This window comes from Artibeus jamaicensis, unplaced genomic scaffold (assembly GCF_021234435.1).
Source record: "Artibeus jamaicensis isolate MK-2021 breed Jamaican fruit bat unplaced genomic scaffold, CSHL_Jam_final contig_233, whole genome shotgun sequence".
NCBI classification, from domain to species: domain Eukaryota; kingdom Metazoa; phylum Chordata; class Mammalia; order Chiroptera; family Phyllostomidae; genus Artibeus; species Artibeus jamaicensis.
The window spans coordinates 2,697,804-2,711,375 of NW_026521486.1; the positions used below are offsets into that span (position 1 = coordinate 2,697,804).

Here is a 13,572-nt window from a genome sequence, read left to right on the forward strand (position 1 = left end):
GTGGGGTTTTTATTTTTTATTTTTATTTTAATGTATTTTATTGATTATGCTATTACAGTTGTCCCATTTCTCCCCCTTCATTTCCCTCTGCCCTGCACACCCCCTCCCACCTGCATTCCCCCCCTTTAGTTCATGTCTATGGGTCTTACATACAAGTTCTTTGGCTTCTGTATTTCCCATACTATTCTTAACCTCCCCTTATTTTCTACCTACCGTCTATGCTACTTGTTCTCTGTACCTTTTCCCCCTGTCTCCCCCTCCCACTCCCCTGTTGCTAACCCTCCATGTGATCTCCATTTCTGTGGCTCTGTTCCTGTTCTAGTTGTTTGCTTAGTTTTTGTTCTTGTTTTTGTTTTAGGTTCGGTTGTTAATAACTGAGTTTGTTGTCATTTTACTGTTCATATTCTTTATTTTCTCAGATCACTCCCTTTAATATTTTATATAATAAGGGCTTAGTGATGATGAACTCCTTTAACTTGACCTTATCTGGGAAACACTTTATCTGCCCTTCCATTCAAAATGATAGCTTTACTGGATAGAGCAATCTTAAATGTAGGTCCTTGCCTTTCATGACTTGGAATACTTCTTTCCAGCCCCTTCTTGCCTGCTAAGTTTCTTGTGAGAAATCAGCTGACAGTCTTATGGATACTCCTTTGTAGGTAACTCTTCTTTTCTCTTGCTGCTTTTAAGATTCTCTCCTTATCTTTAATCTTGGCTAATGTAATTATAATGTGCCTTGGTGTGTTCCTCCTTGGATCCAACTTCTTTGGGACTCTCTCCTGGGCTTCCTGGGAGTCTATTTCCTTTGCCAGATTGGGGAAGTTTTCCTTTATTATTTGTTCAAACAAGTTTTCAATTTCTTGCTCTTCTTCTTTTCCTTCTGAGAACCCTGGGATTCGGATGTTGGAACATTTAAAGTTGTCCCAGAAGATCCTAAGCCTCTCATTTTTCGAATTCTTGTTTCTTCATTCTGTTCTTGTTGAATGTTTTTCTTCTTTCTAACCCACACCGTTGATTTGAGTCCCGGTTTCATTCCCATCACTGCTGGTTTCCCGTACATTTTCCTTTATCTCACTTAGCGTAACCTTCATTTTTTTCCTCTACTTTGCAACCATATTCAACCAATCCTGTGAGCATTCTGATTACCAGTGTTTTCTGTTAACTGTGCATCTGATAGATTGGCCATTTGCTTGTTGCTTAGTTGTATTTTTTCTGGAGCTTTGATCTGTTCTTTCATTTGGGCCTTTTTTTTGGTCTCGGTGCCTATTTGTTTTCAACATGTAAGTGTCCACGTGTTTGAGCGCCATTTGTGAAACAGTTTGTCTCCTCTGCACTGAGTGAATTGCCCCTGCCGAGAATCGGCTGGTCGTGTACGTGCAGGTCCACTTTCCGGCTCTGGGTCCGTCGATGTGTGTGCGGCACGCGCCCACACCGTGTGCTCTCGGCTGCTGCGGCGTTCCGGTGGGACCTCGGTTGAGTCCTTCACCGTGCTTGGTGACGTTCTGTTTGATCCGGGGTTGTCTTGGCTGCTCTGGTCCTTTGCATTTCCATCTGATTTTTAAAATCATCTTGTCAATTTTTACCCCCCCAAAAAAAGTCTTCTGAGATTTTGATTGAGGTTGTAATTGAATATGTGGATCAATTTAGGAACACTGATGTCTTCACAATACTGAGCCTCCTCGTCCATGGTGACAGTGTGTGCCTCCCCCTGTACACGGGGCTCTAACTGTTTCTCTCAGCGGCATCTGGAGGTTTAGGGTGTGCGGGTCACTCACAGTCATTGGCGCATCTTCCTCCAAGTACCGCTCCCTTCTCAAAACTCCTGCAAGTGGGGTCCAAACTTTTTTAAATTTTCTGGATTTTCTTCTAGTTCATAGAAATACAGTTTTTGTTGTATATTAATCTTGTCTCTTGCGACCATGCTAATAAGCTCATTTATGGTTCCAAGAGCTTCTTTTGCAGATTCTGTAAGATTTTTTTTATGTAGCCAATATTGCCGTCTGCAAGTGAAGGCAGTTTTCTCTCTTCTTTCTGATCTGGAGGCATTTTATTTCTTTTTCTTGCCTGATTGCATTGGCCGGACTTCCAGTCCAGTGGGGTGTGAATAGGAGTGGGAGAGAGAACATCCCCGCCCTTTCCTGATCTCAGCGGGGAGCCTTCAGCCTTTCCTCGTTGTGCGTGGTGCCAGCTATTGGTTTCTGTAGGTGACTTTTTATCAGGTTAAGGAAGTTGCTTTTCATTCCTAGTTTGCTGACCACTCTTGTCTTGAATAGATGTTGAATTTTGCTCGGTGCTTTTCTGTGTCTATTGAGAGAACTATATCGTGGTGGGACGAGGGTTCCCTACCTGATATTCAAATGGTGATGCAGCCTTGTGTTCCTGTGGTAAATGCAACTTGCTCATGTTGTATTATCCTTTTTATTATTGTTGGGATTGAAGACTTCTTACTGAAGTCTTGCTAACACTTCAGTAAGAATTTTTGCATCTCAGTTCAAGAGAGATCCTCAAGGGTCTCTAGTCACCAGGCTCTGAGTGAGGGGTGCCTGCCCCCATCTGGGAGGCTGGTGGGGGACGTGCGTGGTGAACACGACTGCCCCTTCGTCAGCTGTGGATGGGGTGATCCCCACAAAAGCAGGCACCCGAACACAGCGATGTGCATGTGGGCCCGGAGTCCCTGAGAGGCTGCCTTCCCCCGTCTCCCCACCTTAACCATCCCCCTGCCGGCAGTGCGGCGTCAGCGTGAGAGAGAGCCCTGCACTGGGGCGCCGGGGGTCGGGGTGTGTCGGGGTGTGCCCTGGACACTGCCCACCTGAGGGGCAGAGTGGGGACGTGTATCGAGGGCCAAAAATACTCCCACCCTTCTTAACCCCACCGGGAAACCCTGTCTGTCTGCACACACTGTCCCCTGGGAGCGTTTGGGGTGTGGGGACGGCTCTCTCCATGCAGACGCACGGTGTGTACATCGGGAAAGGGTGGGCTAGCACCCACGTTTCTGAGAGGAGGGCCTGGGGAGGAAGCGCCAGCGAATCTGCCGAATGAAAGACTCCGCAGCCGCGGGAGCGACTCATGAGGGTTATGGCAACATCGGAAAATCCTGCCCTCCCTGGAGTGACGTAGCGAAACAGGTGGCAGACTCCTGCGTACCACTGTGTGACGTCGTTACCCATGGGAGGCTAACGTGCGCCCCAGGGTGGCCGCCTGCGGCGCCGCCGTTCTCTGTCCTCTGGTTTCCGAGATTTCTCACCCGAGTGTCTGTTCCTCGTGCCTAAGACCTGGTAAGGAAGGGCGGAGAGAGCGGAGCGCGCCGTCGGCACACCCTGGCCCTGCGCAGCCGGCCGGAGAGCGCGTGCGCGCCCCACAGCCCGTCTCAGCAGCGCCCCCTGTCTTCCAGGCTTTGGGATCCATCACCGCAGTGCCTGTCGCGGGTCCTCAGGTCAGCTCCTTGCAGAGGTTGGCCGGGCAAGGAGCGGCAGTGCTACCTCAGGTAAGCAGCCCGAGGGTGGCCCGGGCTGTCTGTCTGTCCATCCCCGTGGTCTCTAACCCTGGCCCCCTCAGCACTAAGGTTTTGGGGGGCACTGAGCTGGGCGCACACATGTGTGCACACACATGCAGTCTTCACAATATGCTATCTTCACAGTCACTTGCTGGCAGCCTCTGCACTGCCCTCTGACCCTTTCCCTCACCCCACGTTTGAGCCCAACCCACAGCCCCTGGCTGAGCTGACGCTCGGTCTGGGGGCTGCCTGCCCACGTTCAGGTCTGGGTCAGGTTGTAGTACCCAGCGGTGCAGACCAGAGCCCGTGGCAAACCCGGCAGGCCGGTGAGCTGGCAGGGCACAGAACAGCCCTCCCTTGGCATGAGCTGGAGGTCACAGAGGGGTCATTGTCTGCTGGTCCCCTTTGGGGGCAGAGACCACAGTCCCTGTGTGGTGTCAGAGGGAGCCTTGCTGCTTTGCAGCCGATGCAGACAGGGTGGTGCTGTGGCCTGTGCCTCCAGCTGGTCCGTCTGCTCCCCCAGCCTCCTGCCCTGGTCTGCACCATTGTGCCTGCCTTGAGCTGGGAGGGACTTGGGCCCAGAGAGGCTCCTCCTGGGCCCCTGGCCTCTCTGCTCTTGTCCCCTCACCTCTGACGTGGACAGTCTCCAAGCCAGGTCTGTCGGTGCTGTGCTATGCCCGTGCGCCCTGGATCTGCCCAGGGCTGCCTGTTCGCTGTGCCTGTCCTCGCCTGCCATGTGTCCGCCTGACCATGCAGCTGTCCCTCCCCCAGGTTAGGCCAAAGACTCTGATTCCAGACAGCCTCCCCGTCACCCCAGGCCGGGACCGGCCACCCAAGCAGCCTCCCACGTTGCAGAAGGCCGCCGTGGTCCGCGTCAAGAACCCCAGCCCAGCTCTCCCCACTGCCAACAACACCGTGAGCCATGTGCCGACGCTCGGCAGCCAGCCGCAGGCCCTGGCCGAGCCAGCCGCCATCGCCTCTCCTCTGAGCAGCGCCGGCGTGGCCTATGCCCTCGTCTCCACCGCTCCCAGCCATGCCGCCACCATCGCCCCCAGCAACACTGTGCCCACGGTCGGTGACAGCGTCAAAGTCCAGCCCCTCCTCATCAGTGCCGACAGCAAGGTGAGGATGTGCCCACGGGCAGGCCGGGGCGTGCCCACCCACGCTGCGGCCACTGTCCAAGAGGGGCCAGCTGGCGGAGGCCTGGGCAGGAGTGGCTGGATGTGGAGAAGTGATCAGGGGCCCCATGGGTGGGCGGGGCAGGAAGGAGCCAGGGGTCCGGTGAGTGGCGGGTGCAGGAAGCGGGGAGGGTGCCGCTCTTGGCCGTGGGATTGGAAGGATGTGTGGCTGAGTGGACGCACTCCAGCCAGACGAGAGCCCTGGCCAGTGACTGAATCACTTCATTTGCCCGAGTAAGTAACACTGAGGCAGGTGGCGGGCGCCGGAGACAGCTCTCTGCTGCGCAGCTAGGGAGCCGGGACTTTTTCGGACCTGATGTCTGAGTGGAAAAACCTCGGATTTGTTGCCAAGTTTTAAAACTAAAACCGAGACTGTTTTCCCGATCCCCTCTGAACTCCTTCTCTCTGTGCTTTTGGAGGCCTTTGGGGCTGCGTAGAAGGCGCCATTTTCTCTTTGGCCTCTTTTTCTGTTCCCAGTTTGGGGTCCGCCAGGCTGCCCCCTGCTGTTTGTGGCCAGGGTCCCTTCCTCTCCCCTTTCCTGCCCCCGAAGTCATTGCACATGGAATCTCAGGAGTGTTAGGATTCCCAGCCCCTGCGCCTCGGCCCCGCCCCTGGGTAGGTGGGAAGGCCAGGGAGCTGTGACCAGAGGGCTCTGGTCAGACGTCGGGGGACCGAGAGCAGCTGTGCGCCCCGACAGCGCCTGGTGCACGGGGGCTGCGTGGCAGGCATGTGCCTGTGTCGCTGCAGCCTCGCCCCTCACTTCTCACCGTTTAATCAGGGCAAACAGGCACTCGCTGGTGCAAGTCGAACAGTTAGGTGATTATTAAGCTTGAATGTTTTCCCTGTACTTTTCGAGAATTCTGGCTCCTTCTGTGTGATTTGTTTCAGGATGTCCTTTGCCCTTTTTTCTGCTGGGGACCTTACTGCTTTTCTCCCTATGGGGATAATCAAAAGGGGCCTTGTCCCCCCCCAGAGCGTTCTGGGGTTTTACAGCTGGTACAAAGAGCAAAGAGACTTCCCTTAAGCCAGAAAAAAAAAAACCATGATGCACCTTCCCTGCGTGCACGGGATTCACGGATTCCCACGACAGTCCCCACACGGTCTGGGGGCGGGTGGGGGGTACAAGTTCAAGTCATTCTGGGCTCAGGCTCAGGGAAATCCTTTTCCCGGACTCATGAAAGATAACAATTCTTTCCCAGTTCCTTGTCCAAAAATAAATGCATCAGCGAAACAGCCTAGCCACAGGCAGAAGAGAATCTGGCCGGGCCGAGGCCAGGCTGCAAGAATTCTGTTCCAGGCTTTCCCACCGCCTCTGACCCTGCGGTCAAAGCCAGTGGTGACCCTGAACCCTGAGGAGGACTGGCCCAAGTGGAGCTGCCCTGGGTGGTTCTGTGTGGGTCTGGAGCCCACCTCCTCCTTCCCCGCCCCCCCCCGGGCTCCACAGGGCTCCTCAGAGGGAGAGAAACTGATATTCTTACCTGAACCCCCACCCCCAGCCAAGTGCAAGCACCTCCAAACCAGTAGCCCGGGGCCGAGGGGCAGCGGGGGAGAGGGTGGCCAGGTAATGCAGCTGGGACAGACAGCCAGGGAAGTGTCCCAGCCCCTCTGCTCCCCCTCAGCCTCAGTTTACCTGCATTTGAGCTGGGATAAAGAAACTAACCTCTCTTGTCCCTGCTGCCCAGAAGCTGACAGCCTCCTGGGGGAGGGGTTGCAGAGAAGCTGGGGAGGGAGGCAGAGTGACCTCCCTGCACCCCCATGGTGGGAAAACGGCAGCACAGGGTTGGACCTAGGCCAGTCTCTTGGGCAGACCGCCCTCTCAGGGAAGGGCTGTTGGAGAATGAGCCCTCACTGTGGACAGGAGAGCTCAGAGCAAGCCTCCTCGTGCCCCTGGGGCCCCACCACTGAGGACCTGCTCCTCGGGAGTTGCCCCCTGGCCTCACCCAGGCTCTGTGACGCCTGCCCACCCTAGACCCTCCTGGCTCCCGCCCCCTCTCCCTGCGCCCGCCCCTGCCCCCCTTTACCCCTCTCCACATCTTCCAGGTCATCCTCATCCAGCCTCAAGTGCAGCCACATCCCGAGGGCACGGCGGGTTCGAGGTCGCCCACGCAGGAGCCGTCTCAGGGAGCGCAGGCCGCCAAAAAGAAGGAGGACCAGCCCCTGAGCCAGGAGAACCCTGAGGTAGGAAAGCCGCAGTCCCAGGGCCGTGTGCAGGTCTGGGGACAGGCCTCAAGTGGAGTCGGCTGGCAAGTGCAGGCACAGCCCCCGTGCAGCGAGCACTTGGAGTGGAGACCCACCCATAGGCCCCGGTCCCCGCCACTTCCGTGTGCAGACTGGCCATTGAGAGGTGGTGGGCTTGGTGCCTGGCAACGGCTCTGCAGCCAGGACGCCCGGTGTGTGTCCTGGAGCTGCCTGGTTCTCGGGGTGCACCAGGCAGGCGGACCCTCGTCCTGTCTGTGACATGGCAGAAGGCAGTGCCCGGGCGCTGTGGGCAGTTAGCCACCCCCTGTAGCCCGGCCGAGGCCCACCTGTCCCTGCCGTTCACACTGGTCCTCGGGCCCTCGGTCCTGGGACAAGGCTGCTTCGGAAGCTTTTGTGCTTTTCATCAACAAAAAGTTGCCTTTTGTGCAGTCAGCTACTTGTCGAGCACGTCTGAGCCAGGCTTCCTGCCGAGCGTGGGGACACTGAGAGGGACAGACATGGTCCTGGCCCCAGGGAAGCTCCCTGCTGAGGCAGATGGGCACGGCCACGAGGACGTGGAGTAGCAGACGCAGGCGTCCCCACACAGGGGCAGATTCGGAGCTCCGGGAGACCCGGGGGCAGGGCTCGGTGGGGCAGGGAAGGGGGCAGGAGCGGCGGTGTGGTGGGGGCAGCTACCTGCAGGCGGGAAGGGACCCCCGCACGTGGAAGCCGGTCAGCCGGTCTGTGCGAGCGAATGTCACACCGTCGGCTGCCCGGTGGGACCCACCCATTGAGGGTCGGGAGCCGAGGGACAGCTCTGAGCGGCGCAGTGACTTGGTGGTTGTCCTCTGCATGCCCGAGAAGCCTGTCAGGGTTCACGGGGTCACCCCTCCCCAAGGCTGGCAGGCAGCCACGTGCCTGCAGTGGCCCCAGGCACAATTTTGTCTTAAGATAGTCAGTTCCATGGCAGTGTGTGAGCACCTACTGTGTGTACGGTGAGGCCTGGGTCTGGCTCAAAGCCCACGGCCCCCATGAGCACCCCTCTGTCCCCTGTGGGGTCTTGTCACACCCTTAACCTTCCGGAGGGCTTTCTGGGTGGAGTCTTTGTTCTCTGTTATCCTCACCAATTACCGTGCATTTATGCAATTAGTATAATTACATGCAACTGCATAATTAGTATCACTATGTGTAATGGCGTAAATAGAACTTACAGTGTACCTTGGTGTAAAAGTCCTCATCAAAGTTTATTTTTATTTTTTTGAAGATTTTATGTACTTATTTTAGAGAGAATGGAAGAGAGGGAGAAAGAGAGGGGGAGAGACATCGGTCAGTGGGCTCTTGCCTGCCCCCAGCGGGGGGGACCCGGCCCGTACCCCAGGCCCACGTCCTGAGCTGGGATCAAACCGGCAACCTTTCCGTTTGCAGGACGACGCCCAACCCGCTGAGCCACACCAGCCAGGGTTGGAAGTTTTTCTTAAAAGAGGACTCGGAGCAGTAGCGGTGACCTTCAGACCCCTTCGTGAACAGTCCAGGTTAAGCGCGTGTAAGGCCAGAGCAGCAGCAGCAGCAGCTCCAAAACATTGTCACAGGAGCCCGTTGGGAGCTGGGGCATCGGGCGGGACACGTTTTCCATGGCCGAGATTGTGTCACTCACTCCTGAAGGGCACACCCCACGCGACCCTACACAACACCGCACCCAGGGGCCCAGGCCCGTCCTCACACACCCAGGCTGCACCCAGCACATGCGGGACCCATGTGTGCCTGGCTAGTCCGTTGACCCCACACAGCCACGCACGGGGTGGGGTCGTGTCCCCTGCCACGGGGTGTGTGCACCCCAGCCTCAGAGCAGCCAAAAGCCTGGACCCTGGTTGTCCCGGGAACCTGGGACCAGAGCCCTGTCTCCGGTCTCCCTGCAGTCCCACGGCGCCTCCTGGTTGCCTTGGCGATGGGTTGCGCTTTCGTGAGGACCCAGGGCAAAGGACCAGGCTGGAAATAAATAGAGAATGGGCCCCAGAGAAAGCGCTTGGCGTAGACGGTCAGGGCTGCACAGGTCTGGCCACTGTCGGACCCCGTCATTCTCAGGTCACCTCAGCTCGGGCTCGAGTGTGCCCAGGGCTTCCCACTGTGCGAAAGCAGTGGCAGGATGGTGGCAGGACGGACCGGGGTCCGTGGCAGGGCTGCCCAGGTCTGACGCTCTGTGGTTTGTGACGTGCATCCACGTACTGGGCGTCTGCCGAGCCTCACGGCCGCCCTGTGACAGGGACAGGCAGCTGAAGCTTGGGCACAGGAAGGGACAGTCGCCTGAGGCATGGCAAGGACATGGGGCAGTCACCCCAAATCACAGCTGAGGCTTCAGAGCTCACATGCTTCTGCTCCTTCTCCCCACGTCCTCCCGGCAGCTCTGCCCCGGAGCTGGGCCAGGGAGCTCCATGTCCATTTGGTCAGCGAGGCCCGCAGAGGCTGGCCCCTGACCTGGCCTCTGTCTGCTCCTTCCTGTCCCAGGGCCCGGGCTTCTTCGGGGCAGCTGTGGCCTTCTCCATGCCTCCCATTATCCTGGCCTCGGTGGCACCTGGCCGGGCTGGCCTCCCTCAGACTACCGTGCGTCCTGCAGAGGGCGGCCGGAGTGGGGGCTCCAGCCCTGTACAGGCCTGTCTGCGGCCCCCGGCCCGCCGCCTCTCCGGGCTAGACCTGTGCACACAGTCGCTCCCTCCCTCTGCGCATCCCTGTTGCCAGCACCCCATTCCTGCCTCGTCTGTCCCTGGTTGCTGGTCTCCCTGTCCCTAGATGGGGCCCTCCCTGTCTGTTCACTCTGCAGCTAAGGAGCTTTCCAAAATTCAGAAATAACCAACTCACCCCCTTCTTGGAATCCCCCAAAGCACACCCCATTGGGTGACTCTCGGGGGGCCCGTCTGCTGCAGACCCCCAGTAGCAGCAGGGGGAACGCAGGCAGGACAAAGGCGTGTCCAGAACAGCAGCAGGGCGCAGGACCGATGCGGGCCTCAGGCGTGCAGTCGGGCGGGGGGACCGGGAGGGGCAGCGCACGTGGACAGTGGGTCCCCAAAGCTGTCTGGGCTTTGGGAGCCAGTCTGCGCCTGGGGCCACAGCTGCACCGGGGGGGGGGGGGGGGGGGGGGTGAGGCAACTGCAAACTTGTTGTAAGGGAAGGTTAAGCAGGAGGAGGAAATGTGAAAAAAATAAGCAGGAAGAAACGTGGTGCCCAGAATGAGTCTGTAGACAGAACCCTGAAACACACGAAGAGATCTAATGCTAGAAATGATGGTCAGTAAGAATCGGCGCTTGAAACCGGGATTTATTCCAGGTGAAGCTAATTTCATGGAGTACTCTCACAGCGACTTTTTAAATAAGGATGTTCAGGATCCTCAAAGTTTAGAAAAGGGAATAATATCCACGAGGAATAATGAAGCCAAAGATCATGAATATAAAACAAGAACAGGAATATAAAAATTATTTGAAAATCTGCCAGTGAAAAACACGGTGGTAAGTGGAAATGAAAAAAACCTCACTACACAGGTGAACAAGGTAGTGAGTGCTTTGGAATTGGCACCAAGGGTCCTGCACAGAGAGGCCAAGTTCAAAAGTAGTTTGCATATAAAAGCAGGTAAGAAACAGGAGGGTGGAGGAGCCTCAGCCCTCACCTCACGGGGAACAGATGGAGGGCAGGTGAAGGAACAGAGATGGAAGAACGGAGCTAAAAAGTGTTCTAGGGTTAAGGAGCATCGGTGGGAGTCTTTACCTGGAAAGTCCTCCCATCTATGGGGCCCATGACTGAGGATACGTCTGGAAGGCTAGACGTCCGTGTCCAGAGAGAAAAAGGAGGGGCCATGAAAACTGCCAGGGCAGAGCCGCCGGTCACCCCCAGGGGGCGACAGGCGTGCCGTGGGCTCCCAGCAGCGGCCAGAGATAGCAGAGCAGCGCCTACAAACTGCCGAGAGGGGGTAACCACCCACTCGTGGTTCCCGGCCGGTGAAGTCATGTTTCCAGGGTGAAGCCAGGGTGAAGTAGAGACATTTTAGACGTAGGAAGACTGAGATTTCTGTCGCCTGCAAACTGTCCATTAAGAGAACTGGGTTTTGACAGGGCGCCAGGAAGCGGGCCTGAGAAGCCGCAGCCGGCACAGCCATCGCCGGCTCGGCCGTCGTTCGTGGGGGCGGCTGTTCGTACGCCTAGCCTGTGCAGTCCCCAGCCTTATTTTTCAGAGCAGGTAGAAGGAAAGTTCTGGGCGACAGTAACGAGTCAGTTGGTGGTGTTTGGAGGAAGCTAGAGCCCGCTAAGGTTAGTGTTGTGTTGGGGAAAGGTAGGAATATTCAGTAACCCGAGACTTTGTTAGGAAAGCATGTGGTTAAAACATGCGCCCTGGAGGGTGTGTTTCAGTGGGTTGAGCACCCACCCTGGAACTGGAAGGTCGTGGGTTCGATTCCCAGCCAGGGAACATGCCTGGGTTGCTGGCAAGGTCCCCAGTAGGGGGCATGTGAGAGGCAACCGATCAGTGCATTTCTCCGACATGGATGTTCCTCTCCCTCTCTCTCTCTCCCTTCCTTCCTGTCTCTCTAAAAGTAAGTAAATAAAGTCTTAAGAAAAACATGCTCTTAAACATCTAGGCTAATCACTAAAAATAATAAAATGCCAGCTATAATTTCCAAATCAGCAGAGGAAAAGGAGGCGAATGTGGGACTATTTCTTTAAGAAGACAGGAAAGGAAGTAGAAGTGGAGGGTGACCCGCTGAAAATACGAGTGAACCACCACTGAGAAGACGACAAGCGAAGCGCAAGGGCTTATGGGAGAGGCGGCCGCACTAGTGGCCAGAGTACAGGAGACCACGAAACTTGAGCTGGTCACTTAGAACTAACACAGAAGTAAGTGTGTAACTGGATGAGCAGAGCGTACCATACACACTGAGAAAAACAAGGAGGCAGAAGTGAGCAAAGTCCACGGAACAAAAAAGACTGTGTTTTCAGATATTAGAAAGTGACCCAAAAGGCGAGCGAAGAAGGTACAACAGGCAGGTAAGCTGAGGCCGGCGAGGATGCCAGGATGACGGAGCACAAGGAATACAAACTCCCAGGATCCCCCAGTGTGCGGTAGCCTGTGACAGGGCGGCAGCGGCTGCTGGGACCTACTTGTGACCTGTCCTCAGGTGAGCGTGAGCTCCTGAGCGGGGAACCAGGAGGCAGGAGCGCGGGCCTCTTGGTCCCGGTGCCCGCCCATCCCAGTCTCCAGTCCTGGGGGTTCCTGGGGGCCCTGCTGCCATCGGCCCAGCCACAGGGCCCAGCAGTGACACTGAAGCCAGGAGGCACCTCGCTGCAGCCCGATCAGTGTCATCGGCAGAAGCTGCTGGACCCCAGACTTCCCACTGTGGCTGCTCTGTGGCCGCTTTGTCATTGCATTTGTCTTGCATTCAGCTGAGCACGTATCTTACAGGGTTTAATTGTATGGCCCACTCTCCTTGGTGTGGTGATGCTTTGGTGTTTTTTAAGTATAATTCAAGAAAAGTTTACTGAAGTCGAGAGGACTTGAATTTACGTACTGAAGGAACATACTGAGCACCAGCGGAAATGACCAGTCAACCGGGAGACACAACCCAGAAAGTCACTGACTTGTAACAGAAGCACAGGGCCCTCCAGGCAGAAATGATCCAGTGACTTTGGAGGGAGGAGGATCAGACCGCCTTCTGCCCTGTCCACAGGGCAGCATTGAACTTGAGAACGCAGCCAGGCCACCATGGCAAGATCCTGAGGACAGAAGGAGCCAGGGACTTCGATCCAGCCAAGCTGGCCTTCCAGGTGAAAGGCCACAGGAAAGTTTTAAATCTGCCAGGAGCTCGGGAGATGGACTCCCCGGAGCCGTGGATGGGAAGTCACCGCAGGCCCAGCCCAGTCGCCCACGAGCCCACTGGGGCCACGCTGGCACCCGGACGAAGGCAGGCACCCCCGTGATTCACTGCAGAGTAAGCCTGAGGCGGGATGAGGACGCTGGGACAGTGTAAATGTCACCTGCTCCAATGACTCATCAAATGCCCAGCTGAGCAAAGTGGGGGGGGGGCGGACTGAGCTGTCAGAAGATGGGCTCCGGTGTTGTAGTTGGGGCTTTGCAGGAACCAAAGAACATCACTCACAGCCGACAACGTGAGGAGGAGCCTTTTTAACAGCGCAGAAGTAGAAATTCGGAAGGAGGGTCGACAGTCGCAGTGTGAAAGTGTAGGAAACCCCAGAGGATCGATGGGAACCTCCCACGGCTCGTAGGAGGCGGAGGCGTGGCAGCGGGTGGGGCAGTGGGCGGGGCAGCGGGCGGGGCACTGACGTGTAGACGCCACGTGGCCTGGCCCCTGGGAGGAGCCGCGTGGACGACACCTGGGAGGAGAGCGGCAAGAAGGCGCCTCGGAGGAACCGCAGTACAAACTTCAGCGCCTGCTTGAAAGTATAAAGTCCCTGAAGGGCAGAAGAACCCTGAAGACTCGAGGCGCGTGAAGTTGTCGCGGTGCCCGAAGTGAACGAAGGATTTCAGCGTCACCCCAGAAAGCTGGCTCGGTCAGTCTGTGATTCCCGGGTGAATCCCAGTGGGTCAGAGATCTGAATGTGGAACGTGAGCTGGAGGGAGTGAAGAGAAACACAGTGGACTCGCTCTATGACCTCAGAGCCTCTGGCCCAGGTTCAAAAATCCAAACACCACGCGGGAAAATAGCAATAAATCCTAACACACACACAC

The 13,572-nt window shown here is 56.7% G+C and overlaps 1 protein-coding gene across 3 annotated transcripts in view; it reads left to right on the top strand.

Annotated features, from left to right (window-relative positions):
* Nucleotides 1-13,572, top strand: part of PHF21B (PHD finger protein 21B) — a 58,015-nt gene that overhangs the window by 33,102 nt on the left and 11,341 nt on the right. For 2 of the 3 annotated variants that reach the window (XM_037160109.2, XM_037160110.2), the window contains exons 3-5: nt 3,392-3,484; nt 4,265-4,615; nt 6,712-6,849. In XM_037160109.2, coding sequence (XP_037016004.1) covers nt 3,392-3,484; nt 4,265-4,615; nt 6,712-6,849 — 582 coding nt within the window. The remainder of the gene's footprint in view (nt 1-3,391; nt 3,485-4,264; nt 4,616-6,711; nt 6,850-13,572) is intronic. The other variant, XM_053662163.1, reaches the window with a different exon arrangement.